Genomic DNA, 27,216 nt, shown 5'->3' on the forward strand with positions numbered 1-27,216 from the left:
TTTTGTATAATTTTGGAATAATATGATATTAGTCGGGTAGATCAATTTAAAATATTAAAAAATTATAAACTTTAAAATTTTAGTTCGAGCAGAATCATATTTCTAATTCCACTTGTTGGAAGACAAAATACTTTGTCCATCTCAAGTAAAGATGGACGAGGACTTAAATCTTTAAAATCAGTCTCAATCATCCTTCCAACAGATAAATTTATCGTTTATAAAAGCCGAATAATATTTAAGGTCCTTATAAATTAATTAATTAATATTAGATTTTAAACGTAAATTACGATTATATACAGAAAGTAATTCCATAAAATTATTATTTAGTATAAATCACCTAAAAATGAATAAAAAGATAAAATAAATGCTCAAGTTACTATATCACATAGATACAAATATATATTTAATTAATAAATAGAATAACCATATTTTTAAAAGTGTCCAATATTATATGAATTAATTTTAATAGTAAATAAGGTTCGGTTTTTAAAATCTTTTGGGTCTTGTTTTTAGCAAAAACTTGTGTAAGACAATCGCATGGATCGTATTTTTTGAAACGGATATCTTATTTTGGTAAACCGTGAAAAAAATATTAGTTTTTATGTTAATAGTATTATTTTTTATGGTGAATATCGGTAGAGTTGATCCGTCTCACAGATAAAGATTCGTGAGACCATCTGACAAGATATCTACACGTTATTTTTAGTGTCAATCATGAAATATGGAAACGGAAGACGTGATAATTCAAAATTTTGCGAGTTAAACTCAAAGTTGAATTATATTGTATTAATTTATAATACAATGAGATTCGATCGATCTAGTATTGGAAATCATGAGGAAATTTGGAATGAGTAAACCTGATAATTTAACACTTTTATATACAAAATGTGGTTTGGATTTATATCCAAAGCCGATGAAATATGACTTTTCAAATAAAAGACAAAAATACGATATCACATGTCGTATTTTTTGAGACATATCTTTTATTTGGGTCATCCATGAAAAATTATTACTTTTTATGCTAAGAGTATTACTTTTTATTGTGAATATCGATAGTATTGACCCGTCTCATAAATAAAAATTCTTGATATCATTTCAAAAAAAGACCAAATAAAATAATAAAGTGTTTTTTTTTTAAAAAAAAAACCAACTTCTGAAAACCCTAAACCCTAGTAGCATGATTCTTTTATAAATTGCCCTTCATTGCAACTCTCAGCCACCACTTTGTTCTCTCCTTTGCCCATACAGTGCAGCAGTCATGGTCGCGACAACCCCAAACAGAGGTAATCTACTCTTGTTCATTTTCCTTCAATAATAATTGGAGTGATGGGTAAAGTTCACTAATTGGCTTGCTGATTTGTTTTGTTTTCAGGCCGTGGCGGTGGCGGCGGGTTTAGAGGGGGAAGAGGAGATGGAGGAAGGGGAGGAAGAGGTGGTAGAGGAGGTTTCGGCGGAAGGGGAGGCGGCGGTGGGAGTGCCATGAAGAGAGGTGGCGGAAGAAGCGGAGGAAGCCGTGGAGGTGGAGTCGGAGGAAGAGGAGGTGGAAGAGGCGGGATGAAGGGAGGAAGCAGAGTGATTGTGGAGCCGCATAGGCATGAAGGTGTATTCATTGCTAAGGGGAAAGAAGATGCTCTTTGCACCAAGAATATGGTTCCTGGAGAAGCTGTTTATAATGAGAAGAGAGTCTCTGTTCAGGTCTGGAATTTCATTTAGTTGATTCGTTGTTTTGTTTTCTTGGATTGCCCCTTTGTTTATATGACTGAAGAATGGGTTGCTGAATAATTGCTGTTTGACTATTTGTTTTTTTTATTTGCTTAGAACGAAGATGGAACAAAGATTGAGTACAGAGTGTGGAATCCTTTTCGCTCTAAGTTGGCTGCAGCGATTCTTGGTGGAGTTGATAATGTTTGGATTGTGAGTTTGGAGTCTTTCTATTTTTCAGTTTGATTTTGCTCTTGTTACCGGATAAGATGGAATCTGTAATCATATTTGATTCTGAATTATTATTATTATTATTATTATTATTATTATTGATTTCCTTTTATATATTTATTGTTCATATGAATAAGAAACCTGGTGCTCGTGTTCTTTACCTTGGAGCTGCTTCGGGAACCACTGTTTCTCATGTTTCTGATATTGTTGGCCCTGTAAGTATCTCTTAAAGTGGAGCTGTGTTATTCTTAAAATTAGTTAATGAATTTGTGCTTATCAATCAACCTCTTTTCTATTTTCGGCAGGGTGGGGTTGTTTATGCCGTCGAATTTTCTCATAGGAGTGGTAGAGACTTGGTGAACATGGCCAAGAAAAGGACCAATGTAATCCCCATAATTGAAGATGCTAGACATCCTGCTAAGTATAGAATGCTTGTCGGAATGGTGGATGTCATATTCTCTGACGTTGCTCAGCCTGACCAGGTTTTGTTTCTGTGTAGATTATGTTTCCGAAAAGTTCTTGTGCGTGTTATCTTATGCTGAGAATTAGTTGTTTCCTCCTGACTTACGGATTATAATTGTATTTTAATGGGTACTGGTATTTTTTTGTCCCTTTATTTCTGTACTTCCAAAAGTTTTAAATTTTGCTTCGTTTTCTGTTCGCCTTGTTTGTTCTTATTGGGACTTGGGAGTGCTTATTTCCGAAATTGACTTCTGGAATTCTTTTTCTTGATTTACATGATTACAACTGTGAACAAACAAATGATGAGCTACTCGGATTCCCCTTCAAGACGTTATGGGTGATGCAAAAACCGAGTCTCTGATGTGTTCTTGAATTTATACTAATTACTTGGTTCCTTAAATATTTATTTTTTTATCATTTTCTTTACCTTTACAAGTACTTGTGAAGGTTGAGCTACTTAGTCTAAGACTCGAAGAGTATGAGTTTTTTTTTTTCATGTCTTTAAACCACTAATATTTCTTAATTATTTAATATATTATATATATTATGATGGCTAATTTTACGAGGTTCTGGTGTTTGATTTGTTTTTCGAAAAATGTGAGTGTTTCCTCTGGCTACCTGATGCAAGCTAATTGAATTTGAGCTTACCAATCGACTCCTATACCAAGATCTATCTGACGCTGCCCGCCAAGAGATCATAGAAGTTTTGCTCTTATCAATGACAATGTGGGACGTGCTCCTTTTCCTTTTTCAGGCGAGAATTTTAGCTCTAAATGCATCCTATTCTTGAAAGCTGGAGGCCATTTCGTGATCTCAATTAAGGTTTGTGTTTCTGATTATGTTTTTTGAGCGTGATCTATTCGTTAGCGTTAGTTTATGTAATATTATATAATTTGCTACGTCGGAAAGATGATTTAAAATTTCTGGTCCGGGTCATTTGAAAAGTAGGCGCAAATTTCAATCTAATGATGCTTCCCAACAGATACATGTATATGAATCAAAATGTTGCAGTTTTAAACTTATGTGTTTGTTTGCATAGGCAAACTGCATCGACTCAACGGTACCTGCTGAGGCCGTATTTGCCCAGGAAGTAAAGAAGCTGCAAGCGGACCAATTCAAACCTGCCGAGCAGGTTACTCTTGAACCATTTGAGCGAGACCATGCTTGTGTTGTTGGTGGCTACCGTGTGCCAAAGAAACAAAAATCAGTGGCGTAGGATTATCGATATTTCATTCTCTCCTTTTCATATGCCTGTGCGAGTTGTATCATGATGAATTCCGGTTTTTTATTCATCGGACTTATATTCTGCATCTCATATGCTGATACTTGGACGAGGAATTGTCGGTGTTAGAATTTTATTATTATTAATTTATAAAGTAGGAGTGCCTTAATGGAAAAATTGAAAATACACGAATTATTTTTCAGGCACTAGTCGCCAATCTAAAGCATCGACTAATCTAATATTCACAATGTCCTAAAAATTATATCATGATATGGAAGACGTGAACAAATTGAAATCCAATTCAAAAATTTTTAAGTAATAATTCGAAAAGATATGACGTGACAATTCATTGTTGAGACTTGAGACAGGATTAACTTGACAGAATTCAGGCTTCAAATATTGTCTTTCACGCTGGATAAACCAAAATTTTTCACAATTAAACGGCACCTCCTAGCCAACGAAGACTCAACATTTTAATGCTCTGCATTCTTGATTGGAAGCCCGTCATCGCGTGGTTTCACAATTAAAATGTCTTGCCCTCCCCACTTCCGCATGCGTTCCATGGTCTGTTCGACCTGCGAGAACTCGTAAGAAATTGGTAAAATTCAACCGCGACCCTAGTAATAAACTGCGAAAGTGATGGGAAAGTTAACAGCCTAGTTGATTTTGTATGTATTTTATCTCTCATTTAACTCGAAACAACTTCGACTTTATTTCCTCTTTGAATAAACCATTTCGCTATGATTGTTTCTTGTTTCGAGAAAGAAAAGGTCATGAAACATCAGCACTAACCTCCTTCTTCCAGTTGGTTTTGTAAAGCACGAGCAAGAGAAGTAAGGTTTGTAAAGCTGTCCCGGCTATCATACCTGCCCAAAGTCCCTGAAATCCAAGAAATCTTAAGCACGGTGATATATACATTGTCAAGTAACAGACCTCAGCGTTGTCATTGTAGGTCTAACAAGGATTATCATCCACGAAATTGTTTACCTTCACTCCCATATTAGCCATATAACCAAGAACATATCCTAGAGGAAGACCAAAAATGTAATAACATGCCATGTTGATGTAAGCAACTAGAGCTTGCCATCCACCTCCTATAGCAACACCTGAAATAGGACGATTTCTTCTCGTTGTATCAAAACTTGATATTGATGAGTACTTGTGCAATGTATTGAAAAAATTTGGAATTTGCCTATGGACCTGATATCACTGGTTGGACACTGTTAAGAACCATTGTGATTGCAAGGAGGCCCGAGAGGTGAGCAACAGCTCGTTGCATATCTTCGCTATTAGTAAAAATTCTACTGAAATGATTTCGAGTCAGAAGTACGGTGAACATGCACAAAATCCCAATCAGGAGCGACTGAAAGACTGCGGCATAAACAGAGTATTTTGTAGCTCTTGGATGTCCTAATCCAAGCTCATTCGAGACCCGAACACTGAAACAGAAAGGATGGGGAAATGAAAAAATGTGCAAAAAAAGATGCAGCACTATTGTTTTATACCTTATAGCAGCATTGATCCCAATGAACAGCATGGCTTCCCAACCATTGACGTTCATGCTGAAAGATCAACAAAATACAATTTTAAGAATCTGAAATGCATTAGTATGATGTTTTAGCTCATGATAATCATTTAAAAGGCAGAAAAATGCCCATATATTTCAAGTGGGGCTGATTCAACTAAAAAACACGAGCCAAATTAATCTTGAAGATTGTCAGCTCATATTTCAAATGGCAGAACCACTACATTCATGAGACCATGAAAAAGTGTGCTCACCAAATAGAAAGGGAACCAACAGCTGTCACAGCGTTGCTTAGATGCCCAGTAAGTATGATAATGCTCATGAAGTACCAAATCTCCAGGCACATCATGATAGCAGATGCAAGTGACAATCTGACAAAGGCCCGTATCTCCGTGAATGTAGACCATGAAAATCCCTTCCAACCATCTTTGCACCACCCCACCACATAAACAAACTGTGCGATAGCACTAGCCCAACTAGTCATATTAAATGCCATGGCAGCACCACTCACACCCCCGTCAAACACATTGACAAATAACCAGCACATAATGACCTGTAACACCAGTATAAGAAACGCGATCCATGCGAGCACGGAGACTTTGCTCTGAGCCTGAAGGAACTTTTGTGTTGGGAAGGTGATAGCAAGTGAAAACAGTTGAGGGATGACCAGTAAGGTGTATACTCCAGCCAGATCTGCAATATCATCCTGCTGGCCTAGTAGCTTGAGGATTGGTGTAGCAAATATGTACAGTGGCAGAAGTAGGATGCAGGTGCAGAATAGGATTAGGATCGAGCGTTGCATGTAGATTCCTAGCATATAAACCTGACCTGCCCCATATGCCTGACCACATAGAGTTTCAAGGGCACTCCCCATGCCAAGCTGGTTGAGCAGAACACGGGATCAGATCTTGTTGCCCTTTTTTTGCAGAGTTTTTAATTTAATGAAAAGTCACATATTTTAATCATCAGCAATCATCGTATAGGAACACCATCGAGTCTTAATATTTCTACTTGAACTGCATCCCAGATTAATGAGTATGTTGATAAAGATCGCTTTATGCACATAGCAGTTGCATTAGGATTAGAAGTCAAAAAGAATCATTTCACTTCTTTCTAACACTTCGATGTTGTTTTTTGAATTCTTTATAGATTATTAACCTTCTTTACATCCAGTGGAAGAGGGAGAGGGGAAGACATGCCAATCTCTCCATTTCCTACTATATTTTCTGCATAACCACACACACATGTACATAATTCTTATTGCATAGCTAGCAAAAATGGAATTTCTGTTTTCCAAACTAACATAAAAAAATGGATAATCAACTTTAAATTTTTCTACAACCTATTGTCTCCAAACATTTGGACATACTCCCAGTCAGTATATCCAGTTTCGTAGCCAAACATTTGAGTAAAGAGCACCCAAGCCAATGAAAGCCAACTTGCAATCAAAGGTTTGCATCAAGTATTGTTGTTATCCATTGAGATTAACATGTACTTTTCATTTTGTTTTCTGCCTTGCGTAAGAGTCGTCACAATGAATAAAGACACAGTTGATTATATTTTTTATACACAAAGAAGTAAAGGCAACATGGCCGCAATTTTGGCTTGGTAGAGGCCATCCATATGTGTAATGCCCTCATCTACTCATCACATGACACATGTGCTGAGTAATGAATCGTAGTCACTTAACCATACATCATGATTGAAAGAGTGACCATGATTTATCCACTCAACACATGGTAGCATGAACAAAACTCGCAAGTTTAACAAAATCTTGAAAGGCAAATTTTATTTAACATTTCAATTTGTCTCACTCTGTCACGTTTCATTTCGTTAAATTTTGAAATGTTTCCAATAATTTGGTTAATACTTCAACTTATTATTTAAGTTGGTTTTTTAACAAAAACAAACAATCAAGTCCTTTTACTGCAAAAATAAGTTTAAATTTTACGTTCATTTGACGAAATACCAATGATTATAGAACTTCCTGAGGGTATAAATCTACAAATATATGAAAATTAAACAGCATGCAGATGTAATTTAAGATTTTTGATGGTTCAATGATGCTCATTAATATTTGAAACTAGGGACCCCGGGAATTATTTAGAACATGAATAAGATAAAGACCAGATAATTCTTAAACCTCCAAGCCGCGGGGCAGGCTCCAGGGGGAAGCTGCCCTGGGCCTCCCTCGGCGGGGCCTCCAATTTTTTTAAAATTCTTTTATTACTTTTTTTGTTTATTCGTTTATAACTTTTTCTGAAAATTTAAAATGATGGTCAATTTTAAATATTTTTGTTCTTCTTTTCTTTGTTTAAAAAAACTCTCTTTATTTTTAAAAAAGGTCTCATTGTGTTAGATTGCTCCACTCATGTGATTTAGATTTCTGAATTCTTTGACTTAACCTCTCAATTTCCAACGCAAAAAATCACTCATGCACAACCTCCATCCCATCTACCGCCGCCACAGTCCCCGGCCACCGATTACCTCCCTCCACTAACTCTTAAGAAGCAATTGCAAGCAAATTTTTCTGAACTAGTATTCAAATTAAATTTGATGGATTTTAACAATAAAAAAATAATAAAAATCAAAACGTACCAACAATGCGAGGAATTATTACGGAACAGATAAGTTAACTCCGGAAACAACAAAGCACTGACCATGAATCCGAAAGAGAAGGTCCCAACCACGGAGAGTGCAATCGAAAACGCAGAGAGCTCAACATCTCCAAGATGACCTACGAACATGTTAGTGACCGAATTCGTTCCGAACTGGCACAGAATTTGAAACGCGATAGGTCCTCCAATTCTCCATAGTTTCACGGTTTCAATCCAAAAGACTGTCCACCAATCTTTGATTCCTTTGGCCGGAAGGTAGTCTCCGTCGTCTCCGATCAAATGGTGCTCTCCGGAGCTGCGATCAAGCAGAGGCGCCTCCATTTGTATGGTGGCAAAAATAACTTGAGGACTTGGGGCTGAGCAACGTGGAGGCCCATGCGTATTTATATAGGGTCGACGAGGTTTTTTCTTTAATTTCAATCTCGACTTTCCTTTCCTTAAAAAAAAAAAAAAAACCAAAACAGTCGATTTTCTATAAAAGAAAAATGCGATTTTGTAATTAATTTAAGACAAGTTATTAAACTCGAGTTATATATTATGAAAAACCTCCCTTAAAGCTTAATATGTACCGATCAATATACACGATTAATATATAATTGAGATCTCATTTAGAATCGAGATATTTATTATTGAAATCAAATTATCATTTTTATTTGGAGCATATTTGTCCAAATATGTAACGGTGGTTGTGATTATTCGGTCAGGCTGAATGAGTTAATTGATGAGATAAAACGATATATTTAAAACACGAGTAAGTATTTTGTGAGACAGTCTCATGAATTTTTTTTGTGAGACGGGTCAACTCTACCGATATTCACAATATAAATTAATACTCTTAGCATAAAAAGTAATATTTTTTCATGGATGACTCAAATAAGAGATATGTCTCACAAAATACGACCCGTGAAATCGTCTCACATAAGTTTTTTGTTTTTTTGTTTATCATTAGTACTATTATTCTAACATAAAAATCTGAATTAAAGATGTGTAATATTGTTCTTGGAGTAAATAAATTAGCTCATACAATTATCATTTGGGGAAATATTGGCATTCAAAAAAAAAAAAAACAGAAGTAGCTATTTTAGCACGTGAATGTCTGTTTCAAAAAGATATGTTAATGCCTAATATTATTTACAGTGATTTTTTTTAAAAAAAATAATAAATTCCCACATTATTTCGGTTTTAACCAGACCGAACCGTTTAGTTCGGTTTGAATTTTTGTTTAACCGAATTTTAGGTTCAGTTGTTTTAACAGAATAAACAGTCATATAGCATAAAATCTCTTTGCCTTCAAATCTCCAACAAAACCATGTGATCTTATATCGAAGAAGAGGTTTTGATCTAATTCCCGCTACATATATGCCTAGAAACAACCACGCAAGATCATACCACCGAATCGAAAAAAAATGGGCGCGTCTCTAGCTTTCATCTCTCAGTGTTAAAGTCAGTGTCATATAAGTGAGCATCGTAGTATAATGTGTTAAAAGATACGTAGCTGTCTTATTTATATAAAATTGACTAAGCCCAATTAAATGTCATGACTACAGCTTAATGGGCTTGTATAGTTTAACCAAATTTGGTATTTTATTCCTTAAATTACAAACTTTGTTTATACATACTATTTGTTCTATTAAAAAGGCTTCCCAATGCATTACGATCCAAAGCCTTCTCTGCCATGACAAAACTTTGATTTCGTTCCATAATTTTTTTTTTTTTATGTTTTGTTCTAATTCAGAGAATTAACTGTGAATTTAAACTTTTTTATTTTAATAATTGCGTCTAAATTTATATTTAAAAAAATTACTAAACTAAATATAGTCCTTTTGACTAATAATAATTACTTAATTTCACCTAGCTATCACTAAACCACAAGTTACCAGCTGTTTGACCTATGGAAAGTGCAGTGACTATCAAAACCAAATTTGGATAACGAAATCATAAATTTAGATTATTAAAAAAAAATCGAGTCAGTGTTATTAAAAGTCGGATTCTCGTATTACTGTTGCTCGGGTTTGGGTCTGTGTTGGGCACAAACCAATAAAGTAATGGGCCAAATATGAAGAAGTGTGGGGGACGAAACCGCACCAACTTATTGGGTCTATCCATTGTCATTGACCCGACCCGGTGGATTAGCCAAATCAAAATTGTACTATATAATTCCATTTTGGGTCAAAAAGGAGACTGATTGATATTAAATAACTAAAAGTCAAGTGTGTATTTTTATGCGCCAATAAAAATAAAGTTGCTTTCTTAAGCTATAAATTCTGGCAATGGTGGGGTTGGGTTTGGTTTGGTTGATTGTTGTTTGGTCGAGTGATTTGTCGAAATCCATACATTTCAAATCCATCCAAATGCAATCTCACATATATATATATATATATACACATTTGGATGTATTTGAAATCTATGGATTTAAATTTTTTTTTATTTTAAAGACTTAGAGATTGAAATAATAGACTAAATCTCATATTTTAATTAGTTATACATTAGTTACACAAGTAGAACGAATTTCAAACACTTTTATTGTTGAGTGATCTTGAAATTTATCATAATTAACCTGACATATTATGTAAATATAAAAATAGATAAATTTAAAATTTAAAATCTTAGTTATCTAAAACAACAAAAATATATTTAAAATTTATAATTCTAAAACAATCTATAAGTGGAGTTGGGTTTAAATTGAATTGGAGTTAATGCAAAGTGCTTTTTTACCACCCCCAACAATTTCCAATCAAAAAAAGAGTGGCAGTGTGGCGGTTGCATCAAGTAAATGGGCGTACTTTCACCAATCAAACCCCCACCGTTGCTCACTCCAGAAAAAATCTTCACCGTCGGATCGTAGGCAAAGAGACGTGAACAGAGAAGCGTGCTTTAACCGGACTTCCCACTTGCAATGTCAGCGGCTTTCCATGGCGCGTGGGCTTTAGCATTTACAATTATTAAATCATAATATTGTTTTCATCGTACTTGGACATCCTATTTTTCATAATTTATATATATTCCACTCCATCTATATTTACTAAAAAATAAAATTTCTAACACAAAAATTTATATATAAACTCACACACCGACGTAATATATAAACAATTATATTACATAAAATTCGTATATATATATATATATATTCTAAAAAAATTATATATATCAATATAATTACTCATATTACACGTCTATATCATTTCATCATTATATCTCACAAGCTCGATGATTGAGTGTTTGAAAAGAGTTCAAACAACCGTCGGAGAAAGAAAAACTTGGAAATAAAATAAAAAGCACATCCAAAAAAAATTTTAGGTCTCACGATTGCGGATAAGGTTTTATCGAGCTTCCAGTGTGACAACTTTATGGAATTGGTAATATTATTATTAATATTTTCATTAAAAACGGCTGTCCTACAAACATTGCCTCCATGTAAAAAGGTAGGCAGTTTTTCATATTCTGACATCTTATTTTTATTATTTTTTTTTAAAAAAATAATAAAATGGTATTATTATTGTTATTATCATTATACGGCGTATTAATATTATTAAAATAGATTTTGTCGAATTAATGAATTCAGAGGCCACCATGTAGGTTTCGGAACTAAGCATATATCAACCACGGTAGTAATTGGGCGACGTCGAGGGGGAAAAAAAAATTAGGGGGAAACTGTGGTGGCCAAGTTGGACATTTATTCCAATTTCCCATCATATGGCGGCATTATTCCATTATCGAGGAGTCATTAATCATCATTTTTTCTGATTTTGTTTTCCAAAGATAAAAAAGGTTTTATAGCTGGAATCATATTCACTTTTTATCATATAATAATAATAATAATAAATGCATAATATTCCGTAGACAACCCATTCACAAACGAAATGAGTTGAGATAAAAGGTAATTATTTTTAGTAGAATTTGAGTTAAATATCGAATAAAACAAAAATTAATAATAAATCATTATTTTATCATCCGTATCAATCGGTACCTAGATTCACTTCTCCAGCCGAGTTCTGGTTTTTTCATAAAATCCGACGAATTTTGTGGGGAATGTTATTTATTAGCCGGGTCCAAATAAACCCGTTCGGTGCGTAAAATCTGGACATTTTAGAAAAGTTGGTTGAAAAATAAAACGTAAATAAAGAAATGGTCTTTTGTAACATGTCTCCAGTGTTATTACCCATTTTTTACTTTAGAATGCTTCGAGTATGGGAAATTGATCGAGTTAATAACTATTATCAAAAGTAAAATTTTAAAGTACGTTTGATTTACTATTGAGACGATCTCAGTGGTCAATTTTATTTGAGTAATATATGAAAAAAAATATTATTTTTTATGCTGACTATAATCATGGTTGACTCTTTTTCTTAATAAAGATTTCTAAAATCGTATCGTAGGATATTTAATTTTTTAAAAATGATACTTTTGAGAAAAGTAAATCGATTTTTAAATTAATTTTCACCAAATTATTGTCAAAAACTCAAGTTTTGACCTTTTTGTCAAAAAATCACAAAACAAAGTCATAATCCGTAACGCGTGTCGAGCACGGGACGTGGAATCAACTTTTGTGATTGGCGGTTGTGGACGGGAAGTCATCCACGTCAGCCAGTAATAAAATTTTATAAATTATTGTTCTTCGATGGTTGAACTGAAATATTTACGTCAACATATTAGTTTCTACCTTCTCACCAATGTGTGAACACACATTTATATACATGACCTGCGGTACATGTGTTTTTTGAAGTTGAAATTATTGAATCAATTTTTTCAATTGTAACTATAAAAAAATGACAAAAATTTGTGTGAGACGGTATCACGGGTCGTATTTTGTGAGACATATCTCATAATAAATTTTATAATTTCAAAGTTGTTGTTTGAGTTCATATATTTTATCTGTTCATGCGTCGATAGTGTTTGCAAGATTTATTTATTTTTACCTAATTTTATATATTATATAATATGATAATTGAGCCATTGATTTTGTCAGTCAAGTCAAATATCAATTTTTAATGTCAATCGATTGATACTAATAATCTTATTGATATTTATAAAAATTATTTAAATAATTATCTCGAATTCATTTATATAATTATCATATTATATAATATATAAAAATAAATAAAAATATTTATTTGATTTTAATTTCTACCTACTAACATAGATTTTTAAAAATCATTAATAAATTGAGGGCAATCAAATCATTTGTAGTGTATTTTATCATTAAATTAAAATTATCACACCTAATAGAAGGAACATTTTATCATTCTAAAAAATTATTTATCAAGGAATATTATGAGTTTTTTAAAAAAGTACTAAACATCGGATAAGTAGGATTATTTATCAATTCCTCCCTTATTCTGTGTACCAAACTATGCCAGAAAGAAATATAATTTGAACCTTATATTTTGCTTTTGGAAATAACGAGTTGGATTTCGTGTAGGGATTGAGTAGTTTCGGTGGTGGTGTGGAATCCATTAATACCAAAATTTTGTCGTTAGCTTTTGTGTGAAATTCTTTTGCAACTGTTGTGTCAGATGATACACATGCTGCGTGAGAACTTAAGAAATCTGGGCCATTGGTGGCGCACACGCGCCGATTCCAATTCAAGTCAGCATTTGTTCTTCTTTATTTATTTATTTATTTATTTCGATAGTATAATTTTAACGAACTTTTAATTTTGACTTTTAAATGCATTTGGGTTAACGACTTTATGCATGTTTGGTGCAATAAATTATCGACACATCTTCGTTCATAATGAGATGTGGATCCAACTATGGTGGTTTAAGAGAAATATCAACCATATTTATTTTCTAATCATATTGGTGGTTTATTTATTTATTTATTTTCCAAACCATCAAAATAATTTCTTTCATCTAATTAATAAGTACAGATTATATTAATACAATTAAGTATGCATTTTTTATTTTAAAATATACTACATTGATATTTAAAAAAAATAAAATAAAATTGTGTAACTAATAAAAAAAAATTATTCCAAACATAGGTATCGATTTTCAGTATTAGGATTGAATGTGAAAGTGGGTGTGTATTAGAATTTGAGTAGGTATCTTGTGAGACGGTCTCACGAATCTTTATTTGTGAGACGGGTCAATAATACCGATATTCACAATAAAAAGTAATACTCTTAGTATAAAAATTAATATTTTTTCATTGATAACCCAAATAAAAAATCCGTCTCACAAAATACGATCAAATTTTTGTATTGAATTTTTGTGCACTTTTTCTCTCTCTACGACATTTCCGTCTCTCTCTCTAGATATGAATGAAGGTGTTTGTTTTATGACACAAGAATCATTCTAATAACTTGAATTGAAAAAACTCTCATTCTTCACGGCCCACTCTGTTCTCTCTCGTAAAGTTCCTTCCCCCTTTTCAAATGCAAAATTTTCGTAAATCCAGCCTTCTTCTAGCTCTGAATTGAAGAACCAAATTCCGATTCTTCTTTGGATAAAATGTCTTCTGGGTTTTCCGGTGGAGTGCCGGACTTCTTCACCGCCAGCAGGAGGTCCTCCAACATGCCGTTGAATATGGACATCAACAATCTCAACTCACAGAACCAGGTTCTTTTTAGGTCGCCGCTTTCTGGGATTCAGACCGACCCGAATGCACAGATCGCCAGCCGCCGGAGACCCGATTTGATCGGGAAAAGATCTCTTGCCGAATTTCAGCATCAACAGAGTATCTTGCAGCAGCAGGGGTTAGGATTTTATCTCAGGAACGTAAAGCCGAGGCCTAATTACCAGCTTGCATCACCGATATCCACTCTCTCTCCCGTAGATTTTCCCCCGGTAACTACCCTGTCACCTGACGTTTCTTCGATATCCAATTCTCTCGTGAACAACACAAACTCGCGGTACGGTTTTCCGATTCTCCAGCAACAGAGGCTACAACCTTTTATTCTTTCAAACACTAGCAACGTTCCATCTGGTATTTCTTCGCCAAAGTTGGTGTTAAACCAGGAATCTGTGAATTTGGGTCCGGGCCAGGATCTCTCTGCTCAAGAATCCGAGAAAAAGATGCTGAATCACAAGTTACAGGAGCTGGAGAAACAGCTCTTAGGCGATGAAGATGAAGGAGAAGCAGCTTCTGTTGTGACCAGCAGCGAATGGTCCGAAACCATCCAGAATCTCATTAACCCTGCACAAAAACCCATTTCCCCATCGCCAACTTCTTCGTCATCTTCGTGTTCGTCCACTTCCGCCTCACCTCCTCTGCCTTGCCCAAAACAATCATTGATTGACGCCGCCTTAGCCATCTCCGAAGGAAAGCCAGAAACTGCTGCTGATATATTCACGCGCCTCCAACACGTGTCTAGCGCGAAAGGGAACTCAGAACAGAGGCTCGCAGCACACGTGATATCATCCCTGAAATCGCGAATTAACCCTGTCGTAAACCCTCCTCCGGTGTCCGAGCTTTACAGTAAAGAACAAGCAGTAGCAGCCCAATTGTTATACGAGTTTTCTTCATGTTTCAAGTTGGGATTCATGGCCGCAAATCTAGCCATCCTCGAAGCAACCTCAGAACAGGGTTTCAACAAGATTCACGTCGTGGACTTGGATATCGGACAAGGTGGACAGTATATGCATTTGCTACACGCGCTGGCAGCGAAGAAGTGTGAAGGAAAACCTATCTGCATGTTAAAAATCACAACTTTGACAGATTCCGCCGCCGCGGCTCGTGGCTATAGCAGCGAAGAAAAGCTGAGAGTTGTTGGTGAGGAGCTCAAATCTCTGGCAAATAAACTCGGCGTTTGCTTAGCAATATGCGTAAAAAACGCGAACATCTCGGAATTGAGCAGAGAAAAATTGGATATAAATCCCGACGAAGCTTTAGCCGTGAATTTCGCATTCCATCTGTACAAACTCCCCGACGAAAGCGTCACAACAGAGAATCCAAGAGACGAGATGCTCCGCCGCGTAAAAAGTTTATCACCCACCGTAATGACGATCGTCGAACAAGAAATGAATGCAAACACAGCACCTGCGGTGGCGCGTGTGAGGGAAGTCTGCGAACACTACGGCGCGTTGTTCGACTCTCTGGACGCCACCGTTTCGAGAGACAACTCGAACCGGGTTCGAATCGAGGAGGGACTGTGCCGGAGAATAAAAAACTCGGTTGCTTGCGAAGGTAGGGATCGTGTTGAGAGATGCGAGGTGTTCGGCAAATGGCGGGCCCGGGTAGGCATGGCCGGGTTCAAGATTCGACCCATGAGTCGAATCGCCGCCGAATCGCTCCGATCCAAGTTGAACTCGGGTACACGTGGCAATCCGGGATTCACTGTCAACGAGCAATCCGGAGGCATCTGCTTTGGTTGGAAGGGACGGACACTTACCGTCGCATCTGCTTGGAGTTAATTTTCAGTTTCTTCTTTTTCCAAAAAGTAGTCTTTATTGAAAAAAAATAATATTAGTTAATTAGTTTAAATTCTAAATATTGATAATCATTATTATTATATAACTGTTATATTAAGATTTGTATTTTGTGACCCACCCACCAAAAAACGAACAACAACTAATAAATGTTGTGTATTTTTATACTCCCTGTGTCAACTTCAAATTCTAGTTCAATTTTACGTTCCCATGCCCCCGTTGGAATTTTATTATAAGTCAAAAACACATAATTAATGTTTACCTAAATAATATACAATGTTAATTATAGGCTATAACTCAAAAAGTAGTAGGTCTTTTCGTGATATCGTCTCACGACTTAATTTTATGAGATATATCTTTAACTTGATTCGACAGAAATCACGAGAAAATATTATTTTTTATGTCAAAATTATTATTTTTAATTATACTTACGGATCATATTAATCAATCTCACAAAAAAATAAAAATAAACATAATATTTAATGCAAAAAATACAATTTTCTCCCAATACTAAGTTGGAAACGTTTGTTGTTTTGAGCTCCACAAATATTATTTTTCTGGTGTTGGGTCGTAGTTGTGGTTGGGTGGGGCACGTTTACGGTTTTTATTGGCTGTGAATGATACAATATTCTCTTCCTTTACTTTTTTCCTGAATTAATTATATTGCTATTTTGATATATTTACGATACGCTTTTAGCACGTGTATTGACTGATTTTTTTTATTGCACATAGATTTAGATTAAATTAATCCATTTTAAATATTGCAATAATTATAGTTTCAAATTTATTGCTATCATATAAAATTAATTAATTTACATGATGGATTTTTAAGATATACATGCGGGTAATAAAAATAACTTGGGGGGTTTTTTTTTTTTTTTTATTAATGTTTTAAAGTTTTGGCATTACCAATATCCCTCCCACCAAACAACTTACCAAACGAAGCTGCCTAAAATTATGTGATAATGTTCTTTCCAATAGTTTAATCCTAGTCGTCGCTCAAATTTGGTCCTAACAAACCATCATGCCTCCATTGGCCTTCCTACTTTCTCCAAATATTATATTGTATTTAAAATACGAATAAGTTTTTGTGAGACTATCTCACGAATCTTTATCAGTGAGACAGATGAATCCTACATATATTTATACTAAAAATTAATATTTTTTCAAAGATGACTCAAATAAAAGATTTGTTACACAAATTGATCTACGAGATCGTCTCAAAAGAGCGTCATGTTAAAATATCTATAAGCAAACTAGCTAGCAAGCATCAACTTTCAAGGGATAATTTCTGTATATTTAAATCTTCCTTCTTACACTCGTTTTTTTGACATAAAATAAGATGTAAGAAAGATAAAAACATAGGATGGTTTCACTTGGAACTATTCTTTGGTGTATAACAAACGTGTGTTTTAGCTTGGAAATCGAACATGAAATTAAATTGAATCGATTAGAGGTGCCGATGAAACGGCAGTGGTATGTTTTATTGTCAAGTTGGGGTTTAAATTTGAAAAGTTTTGGAAAACATCACTCTAATTAATATTGTTGGTGAAGGATATTAAACTTTTGCTTTGAGTAAAAAATTGGGATATTGGAAAGATGGTAAACAAGTGTCCTTTTTTGCATTCTCGTATCACAAATATAATAGTGTTATTAATTGTTGGGTGTGAAATTGGATTAGGAAAATTACATTTGGATTTTTTACTCTCATATTTTTAAAAAATATCACCGCGGTTGTGGGGACCCGGACGCTAATTCATTCCTTAATCGTCTTTAGTAATAATTCAAACAATTATAATAAATAGGGTCTAATTTTATTTTTTTTAAATACAAAGCAGAAACGTAATGTAATCAAATTCAAATTACATATTAAACATAAACATACAAATCTTGTTTTATCTACAAGAATTCAACTAGGTTCAACTATATATCAGTGCTGAATCCTAAGTTGCTTCGAACCCCGGATCTCCACGCTATCTAGTCCAGCCTCGTTCTCTTCCTGACCCTGATCCTATCCCACCTGTTGCCATGCACACATACAAACAAGACAACAGCCGGATAACTCCGGTGAGAATTACATTCTCAGTATAAATCATGTATACATGCCATCATAAAACAATATAAAAGCATATAACAGATATGTCTAACATGTATTCAAATCAGAATATAAATCCATATCAAGAATAAATCATATTGTAAACATGTACTATCATCAGGAACATAATTCATCATATACCATATTCAGGAACATAATCAATATAACTCAATATAAACTATCAATTAGACTCATGACTCCACATTTAAGACCAGACTCAATCCTAGTCTAGGGATCCCGGTTTCCAGATGTGGTATTCCTATATCGACCAACAGTAATAGAAAATACTCCAGTTCTATCCACGTCGATATAACCATAACACCCAGATATAAAGATGTCGGTATTCCTATATCGACCAACAGTAATAGAAAAGACTCCAGTTCTATCCAAGTCGATATAACCAAACATCTAGTGTCCTGACCTAACCGTCATGGACTGTGGTCCTATCGCCAATACACTATCTTGTGACATTGTGCAATGTACCCGTGGCTATCCCGCCACTATCGGGTACTTCTGTCACAAGATTACTCGTCTAATGCATGCTCCTATAACTCCATAGAACATGCATGTAATCAAATCAATAATCACAACAATAAAACATAATAATAAGTATGTGATTTAGGGAAACTCAAGTACATCCTACTTGAATCGATGTCCCAATTCCACATTGACTTATACCTTTATCTTCTCGATCCAACGAAGACGAAGTATCGAAGTCAAGTCTGTCCGTACCCAATCTGTCAATGATAATATCGAATAGACACAATATCAATATACAGCTCAATTCAAGGCCTGTTCTGATCAATATGCAAATCAAGACATAATCTGTTCAACGTCAACGATACAACGATACAATCTCAATCAATACTGAATCTGATCAATACCAATCTACTGATGTTTCGACGGCTTAACAATACAATCTTGATAACCCCGTCAATCTCAACATCACAGATATAATATCACAACTCATAATCGATATTACTACAATCATAATCTTCAATAGTAACGGATTATAATCTCAAATCAGTACAATCTCGCAATATCGGCAATACAATATCAGTATATACGAATCAACAACTCATCTGATCCAAGTCTGAATAATATCATTATACCCAGCGATTCAGTATAAATCATATATCAATTACAACACTTCATAATCGATAACAACATAATTCTGATATCACATCGGTCTAATCACAATCAAATCAACTCTGAAAATTCATAACAATTGCATAATCAGTCTGTTCTTCGATCCGATTTCAATTATACGATGTCTACTATGTCAAGAACACTATATATCAATCATATTTGATTCTGGCAATGTCATAATTTCAAATCGTATCAAAACGTAATAAAACTTACGTCCAGTTGAAGCTCTTGTCGATAGAAATACAATACTGAAGTCGGATTGAAAATCAGACGGACGGATCTTTCGTAAATCACAAATCTACACGATAAAAGGCGTAAGGATATTTCTCGGAGCTTCTCGATTCCTTTTCCAACGTTCTGATGAAATTGAAACTTGTTATATCTATATATATATCCACGTTGCATGCTAAGATACGTGTCTTATTCTTAACAATTTCCAGGCGGCGCTCGGGCGGTCACAAACTACCGCCCGGGCGTGGAACCTTATGCCCAACATTTTTCTTATTGAACTCTGGCGTTCGGGCGGTCATAAACTACCGCTCGGGCGCCATACGTTCTGTCCAAAATCCAATATTTTGATGTATTGGCGCTCGGACGGTCCTTTTCTACCGCTCGGGCGCCAACAGATCTGTACAAATATTGATCTTGCATTACACCGACGCCCGGCTTCTCCTTTCGAGCTCCTGCAACTTCAATTCTATCAATTAATCAACGTCTGATTACATTAATTAAATCTCGGGCATTACAGCGGTAAACTAGAAAATATAAACCTAATATTTTTCGAGAGAGTTATTTTCATCAATACCTCATGTAAAATATCAAAAAATTATACCTCACCCTCATGAAAATTAAATAGGCGTCTATAGTTTAGAATTCTTTACAGTTGCACAAGTTATCCTTGTTAACGCGATTTTTTGAGCACGCACTAGTCGAGCAATTAAAAAACCATCCTGAACCTAACATTGAGTTGATTTTTCTCCTACAAGAAACCATAAAATTTTTGAGCAAGATTCCATGGTTTATGGTTCAACGTTGCTGCGTGGATCTGGAAAATTTATATCCTGATGGATTAATGAGTCGATCTGAAAGACATTTTAGATTCATAAAATGGTGTTTTTTTTTTTTTTTTTTTTTAAATCAAGTCTATGGTGCCTTTTTAATTTTAATGGAATTTTGCATTTTCCACGTTTCAGATAAAATTTTGGTGCAAATAACTCAGTATCGATGTCCAACAATTTTATATTTATTTTGGAATTTGAATTGAACTAATGATAGGTGTACACACTATAAATGTTATTGATGTAAGAATGGGATCAGTCCAAAATATTTCGAACTAAGAATTACAAATTACACAGAGCAAATAAAAAAGAACCAATTACACAAAAGTTACAATAATGAGGATTTCACAATTCTTTTTTTTTTTATTCCCTACGTTGTCCTTTTAGTTTCTTAAGGATGTCTCAAAGTATATAAAAATTCTTATAAAATTATCTTATAGATTAATTTTTTAAGACATATTATTGAACCGACGTATCGATGCAAAAGTTATTTTTTTGTCAAAATATTACTTTTTTTTAATATAAATCGAGTTAATATGTCTCACATATTGTGAGACATATTAACTCGATTTATTAAACCGACATATCGATGCAAAGTTATTTTTTGTCAAAATTTTTTGTCAAAATATTACTTTTTTTTAAATATAAATCGAGTTAATATGTCTCACAATATAGATTCGTGAGACAGCTTCACAAAAAAAATTACTATTAAAAATATTTGTAAATTCATAATTTTTGTTTTAAAAATATATATATTTTTTACCGATGCCGATGCCACAACTTTTGTGAGCATGCTATTATTTAGCAAAGCTTAATCGAAAAGGCAAAAACTTGTGTGAGACAGTCTCACGAGTCGTATTTTGTAACACATATATCTTATTTAGGTCATCCATGAAAAAATATTACTTTTTATGCTAAAAATATTACTTTTTATTATGAATATCGGTAGGATTGACCCGTCTCATAGATAAAGACTCGTGAGATCATATCACAATAAACATACTCAATCGAAAAAGGACAATAATTATCTCCGACCTCTTTGTGATATATTGTTTTCCCTTTAAATGCTTCTTGCTTTAATAGTACATCAAACAATTATATTTGAGATGCTAATTTATTGTTTATTATACACACATTAAAGTAAAGCGTGTAATAGCTGTGGGGAAGATTGGCTGGTATTGATTGCCAATAAATGAAAACTGAATGATTCAATGCAAAGGAAAGGGCAATCCAGCCTTTGTTGGATATTTATTGCGAAATGTATTGTGGCCTTTCCTCCCACCATAAATTTTCAAACTAGTTTGGTATAAAGATAGTGGGCGAATCTTGATATTTTTAAATCGCATCAATTTCTTTTAACATGAGAAAAATCAATGATGGATAAATCATCGATTAAAACTTGAATCCCTGCTGCGCATAAGCCTACGTTGTTCATATTATTCAATGACTGCTTGCGCTGCCAAGAGCAAATATCGAAATATGAACTTGGTGGAACTTTTTGTATCGGACTATTTTGAGACCTTCTCGTACTGCCAACCCATGAACTACTGATGTAGGAGTTAGAAGTCTCGTGCCACAGGCCGCCAACACGTGCCCTTCATGATTACGGATAACTCCTCCAATACCATAGTTGTTGTTCGAGTCCAAGAAACTGGCATCCACATCTAAGCGAAGGTGGCCGTAAGGCGTGGCACTCCACTTTGTTGGTGATTTTAGCCTGGGCAAAGGATGGTTGATCGAGCACTCCCGCGTGGCCAGATGAAACTCTTATAGGATGTGAGAGGGGTTATCTGGTTCTGGTCGCAATTCCATCATCTTGATATCATGCACTCTTCGACATCTTGCACCCCATACCGTCAAAGTCTGACACACAAAGTCCTCAACTTCTGCTTTATCAGTGTGATCCATCAACGGCTGCGTACTTAGCTTCTCAATTTCGTTTTCAAGCTGATTGATGTCATCACTCTCATATAGCCATCGGTAATGAGTGAGGGAGGAGCTTTGCAAACTGTTCGCGTTTTTCCTCAAGTTGACGCGGGAATAACTGGAAACGTCTCCTAGCCCACAGCTGGAGTTTTTTTGAATGCTCTAAGTGATTATTAGATAATACGATTCACTCTGTTTCTTGATATTTGTATGTTTCTTCTGTCATGCTTCGTTGTTTATAAAAAAATAAGTTTTCGAAAAACCAAACTAAAATATAAAGCAAGTTATTTAGATGTGAACCAAATATCTTAAATTTTAAATTCAACGAAATATTCAGATGATAACTAATTTGGTCCGTCGATACATCTCCTTTTTTAATTTGGTTCGACTCGTTAAACTGCTGTTTCGCACAATAATTGTATGAATCCTTGACATATCAAGTTCAAGATTAAGCCCTCCTTTTCCAACAGTAGAGTAAGATGGATAACCCAACATATGCCATTTCCATGGAAAAAAAACCCCATCCCACTTGTGATCAGACCGCCAACGTCGAAGAAGCGGAATCAAATTTTTTTCAAAGGTAAGCAGAGAAAGCAAACGAAAGTAGGTCGGATAAGCCTTTAGTCATGACCTTTAATTTTGAACTTACAATCTGCCGCAGAAGAACATGCATGATAACCATCAATTACTAAAAGAAATTATTCACTTATATTTGATCATAGTCTTTAGTTTAGTAACTTAATTCCTCTTCTGGTATCTCAGATTTTCCTGTTACGCTATCTACAACAGTTGGACAGTCATTGAAAGAGATATCATTCGCACCATGATGTAAAAGGTTGAACTTCAATATTTTAGATTGTATCTGCAAACTTTACTGTATTAGATTGTTTTCTATTACAGCACAGTGCAACAATTGTTTAGTCTACCAGTATGAAAATATGTAGCTATTTTCACCTACCAAACTAAGCATGTTTCGATCTCAAGTATGATTCACCATTACTCGTAAATATTTATAAAATCAATTCTGCTCGAACTCAATAGTGATCAAGCTAACTTGATGTGGATTTGATTAGTCTGCATTCAAGTTGAGCTTGGTGCAACTAGCAAGTCTCTAAGCTCGCCTGCAATCTTCATCCAATTTTGTACAAAAACAATGTAATATATTAACTTATTAACTTTTTTTTCACTATGAATTCACTCATTTCATCTTTATATATTAGAATGTAAAGCTTATAAAAATTGGAGCTCGATCTCGATTCACATCACATGCTTTTTTAATGATGTGGTAATCTGTTGTTGCTATCTTTTGTACGAATTGACTAAATTATCGGGTTAAAGAAGTAGCATGCAAATCACGTTAATTAAGTGAACCACACATGAGCACAAACTCTTCTGAAAAAATATTTATTGAGGAATCGAAGTCAAAATTATTGATTAATACTAACCCTTCACCACATGTTAGGGCATAGGGTTGATCACATAAAAGGTTATTTTCGTCAATATAGCCAACAGAAATCCATTGCCAAATGAAATGTCAAATGAAATCAAATCACTAACAAAGCTGATGGCTTCTAAAGCAAAAACCTAAAAAATGCTAACACCGAGGAAGAGAACAACAAACGACCCAAGATTCTTCTATCATACTTCATCGGACGCTCGTTCTCCATTTTAAGGTTCATCATTAGCTATTCAGTGAATCAATCACCGCACATGCGGCCGCTCTGTTTCCCAGGTTCTTTTTATGACTCCGTTTGGTTGAAGGAGTGAGGATTTCAGCTGAGGGAATTTGATTGAATCGAAGAAAATGGAGGATTTTTCTTGAATTCTAATTTTTTTTGCAAGAATTGCACATCAGGGGCTAAGACGAGTAATCTGGAATCGTACATTTTGCGAAAATAGTTTTTGTTCTATCCAAATTGCAGGTACATGAATTGAAATCCCTGATATTTTGTTCGATAATTATGTGTAATCTTTGTGCTGTTTATCTTTGGTTTATTTGTTGTTTCCATCAACTAATCATCTTTTCCGAATATGCAAATTGATCTGGATTTTATGTAACAGAAATTTGGTTTCACTTCCTTACCCGAACGTGGCCGTATCAGAGTTTTTTCTTTCATCTATTATTACTGGCTTGTTCTCGAGAAACCGTTTTGATTCCACAAACTTGATATGATCGTTTGTGACTAAAACCTTAGATTCCATCAAACTTTCTTCATCCCTTGTATAATAAGATCGTATGGTGGCAAGTTCAACGTTCGTGTTGTTTGATTTTCCCAAATTTAATTAGTTTTAGTTGGCGATGAATGTAATTCTTGACCATAACCTTTATCGTTTAAACATTGAAACTGGAAGTTTCATGCCTTGAAGATTTGTTTACAACTCTTTGTTTTTTTGTCCCTTTAAAATCTTAGTATTTGGATTTAATTTCAATTAGCTGCTTGACTTGAACTGTGCTGTTTTTTATAGTTTAACTTTGTTTTTTAGGGCAAAATATGCCAAATCTGACGTGGGTTGTAAGAATTTAATCTATATGAATCTGGGGTTGGAATAGGAGAGAATTCTGTGCTTAAGGTATTTTTCAGTCGTTGATTGTTGTGCGAAGGTTTATCTAGTGTTTTTCATGGTGTGTAGATGTTGAGAAAAACAAAGATGAATGCATGTGATGTTACCAATTTGGATACGGATGCTCTTTTGCCACCTCGGAAACGCCTGCTGGCAGGATTGAAGAGACAGAGTTCTGATGTTAATTTCCCAGTACTGTCCACTTCTAGTAGTTCTGGGAGGGAATTTGATGCCCATCTTAATCATCTTCTGAGCTCCCTATTGAGTAACCCTAATACAACAAATGTGGAGATTGTTGAAGCCTCTAGGCGTGCCGCCACAGAAGCTGCTAAGATGGCAGGGATAGCAAGAGCTAATGCCGAAGATAAGGCTGCGAAAGCAGCAAAGGCAGTGGCAGCTGCCAAGAGTGCCTTGGAACTTGTTGCTACTCTTTCAGAGGAGGCTTCGAAAAAGGAACGTCTCAAAAAGAACAAGTTGAAGAAGCACATACCTGTTGAATCATTGTACAGTAAGAACAAAGGGAAAACTAATTGTAGAGCAGATGAAGAGTTAGCCAGGAATTTGCACCGGTCCATGAACAGTTCCCCTAGAATATCAAAGAGCTCATTGAGTTCTGATGCAAAAAATCACAAGCATAAGAGGCTTAAGTGTTCGGCCTCTTTTGAGAAAACTGGCATCCACGGTGGAGATCTTGTCGGGGAAGGAAATCGACCTTCCATAACCACCGGCACTGGAAATGGTATACTAGAAGAGGTAAACACTAAAGGTCCTGTAAAAGAAATAGAAATATCGAGGGTAGACTTGAACACATCAAAATCCGACAAAGTTGGTGGACCAACATTATTTTATCGGGAAGAATTGCACCCCAATACAACTGATCGAACAAAGTTGAAACACGGGGAGATAGAGATACTTGATTCCAAGGATAAAGATGCTGATTCATTTGATGGTCTTGGTAAAAAGAGAGGAAGGACTAAGCAGAAAAAACTGCCTTTGAGCATTTGTAGTTTCAGGGATAAAACTGGCCCTAAAGAGCAGCAGAAACCCAAAGACTTGCCACATTCAGAGGACAATTCGATCGGAGCTGCAGCAGGCAATCATCCCTCTTTTCCTGACAGTTTGATTCCTGTGGAGAGAACATCGATGTGGAAGTGCCAGGCATTCAAGGCACCAGCCTGTGTCAAGCAAAATAAAGTTATACGTTCATAGTTCTATTCGGACATTGAGAAACTATCTTGATAGGGGTGAACGGCCAATGTATTCAGAACATGTACGTTTTTTATTACTCATATCAGTACTGCTGTCCTTCCGTTTGAGCCTTAGATTGACAAAAAAATTGCATAGGCATTGGATTGAAAAGTGCAATGCTTAGTCCTCCTTTGTAAATCTAAGACTCTTGCTAAATCTGGGCATTAGAGTAGTCTGAAATAAGCAGAGCAGGTTGTGTTTTTTTTGTTATAGATAAAGCCTTGCGTCTCTTTTTCTTTTCTTTATTCTTTTTTTAATTTTCTTTTTGCTTGTGGTGGTCAGTACTGGTTTGAACTTAAATATTTATTGAACTTCTTAATTCTTGATTGCTTTGTAAATTTTAGTTGAATCATATCAATTTTTTTATCTTTATATAGACTATAGTCCCCTACACCAAATAGATACCATAATCCTCTTCATATATCTTTTGTTGCATCACCTACCTATTTTTTGTCCGATGTAGCAACATCTATAACACCAAATATTACACAACATTTGCGTCAATTGCATAGAACAAGAATGAGGAAACCCAACTTTAAATGGCATACTTTCTGGAGTTTCCTTGTGGCTTTTTTATCTAGAAAACGTTCGAAGATGAATGCATTATCTGGCTAACTATTGCTATCCTTGTCCTTCCTAGAATTGTTTTTCAATCTTAGGGATGCAAAGAAATCACATTAGATTTCAATATTATTAATTTTTTCAAATTCAAGCTTAATGTCAAATTTTTTAGCAGCAGAAAGTTAGAAGTACAAGTTTAACTCCGACTAAGAGTTCAAACATTAATTCGATTCATTTGGTTTGGATTTGAGTCCAAGTATGTGCAATTTGTAGCAGAAATCGAATAATATTTTAACTATCTTGGAAAGTTTGTGAACCGAGCACCCCAATTCAGTACTCTCTCATTTTCTTTATTAGCAATATTAAAAAAAAAAAACAAAGAAAGAAAGAAAGAAAGAAAGAAAGAAAGAAAAGAAAAGAAAAGAAAAGAAAAGAAAACCACACTTCAAACGGTAATATATCTTTTTCAAACTAATCGAATAAGCAATT

The 27,216-nt window shown here is 34.8% G+C and overlaps 4 protein-coding genes and 1 non-coding gene across 7 annotated transcripts; 4 read left to right on the forward strand and 1 right to left on the reverse strand.

Annotated features, from left to right (window-relative positions):
• Positions 1 to 1,140: 1,140 nt before the first annotated feature.
• Positions 1,141 to 3,732, forward strand: LOC142540317 (rRNA 2'-O-methyltransferase fibrillarin 1-like). The gene is given in 8 exon segments (XM_075646382.1): positions 1,141 to 1,283; positions 1,373 to 1,695; positions 1,819 to 1,914; positions 2,070 to 2,147; positions 2,238 to 2,414; positions 3,149 to 3,173; positions 3,176 to 3,216; positions 3,434 to 3,732. Coding segments are annotated over 8 exon segments (942 nt in total). The 5' UTR covers positions 1,141 to 1,258; the 3' UTR covers positions 3,611 to 3,732.
• On the forward strand, positions 2,688 to 2,759 carry LOC142541240 (small nucleolar RNA snoR60). Its single transcript, XR_012819304.1, has one exon. It is a non-coding gene; the product is annotated as a small nucleolar RNA snoR60 (small nucleolar RNA).
• Positions 3,733 to 3,905: 173 nt separating the features above from the next.
• Positions 3,906 to 8,105, reverse strand: LOC142540316 (protein DETOXIFICATION 35-like). The gene is made up of 7 exons (XM_075646381.1): positions 7,802 to 8,105; positions 5,396 to 6,021; positions 5,122 to 5,178; positions 4,817 to 5,055; positions 4,604 to 4,722; positions 4,409 to 4,495; positions 3,906 to 4,191 (listed from the first exon to the last, which is right to left on the reverse strand). The coding sequence occupies exons 1-7, from the start codon at positions 8,078 to 8,080 to the stop codon at positions 4,090 to 4,092; spliced, it is 1,509 nt and encodes a 502-aa protein (XP_075502496.1). The 5' UTR covers positions 8,081 to 8,105; the 3' UTR covers positions 3,906 to 4,089.
• A 5,873-nt stretch (positions 8,106 to 13,978) lies between these two features.
• Positions 13,979 to 16,326, forward strand: LOC142540318 (scarecrow-like protein 8). The gene has a single exon (XM_075646383.1). It carries the CDS (start codon positions 14,212 to 14,214, stop codon positions 16,111 to 16,113), a length of 1,902 nt encoding a protein of 633 aa, XP_075502498.1. The 5' UTR covers positions 13,979 to 14,211; the 3' UTR covers positions 16,114 to 16,326.
• Positions 16,327 to 23,888: 7,562 nt separating this feature from the next.
• LOC142540320 (uncharacterized) lies at positions 23,889 to 26,538 on the forward strand. Of its 3 annotated transcripts, none has more exons than XM_075646384.1 (3): positions 23,889 to 24,088; positions 24,199 to 24,278; positions 24,988 to 26,538. In XM_075646384.1, the coding sequence occupies exon 3, from the start codon at positions 24,988 to 24,990 to the stop codon at positions 26,125 to 26,127; it is 1,140 nt and encodes a 379-aa protein (XP_075502499.1). In that variant the 5' UTR covers positions 23,889 to 24,088; positions 24,199 to 24,278; the 3' UTR covers positions 26,128 to 26,538. The 3 variants fall into 3 exon arrangements, 2 of the variants coding, with proteins under 2 accessions (XP_075502499.1, XP_075502500.1); XM_075646385.1 differs by having other exon boundaries at positions 24,212 to 24,278; XR_012819079.1 differs by lacking the exon at positions 24,988 to 26,538 and adding an exon at positions 24,418 to 24,981 and having other exon boundaries at positions 23,889 to 24,278.
• The last annotated feature ends 678 nt before the right edge of the window (positions 26,539 to 27,216 follow it).

Source organism: Primulina tabacum, chromosome 3 (genome assembly GCF_025594145.1).
Source record: "Primulina tabacum isolate GXHZ01 chromosome 3, ASM2559414v2, whole genome shotgun sequence".
NCBI classification, from domain to species: Eukaryota; Viridiplantae; Streptophyta; class Magnoliopsida; order Lamiales; family Gesneriaceae; genus Primulina; species Primulina tabacum.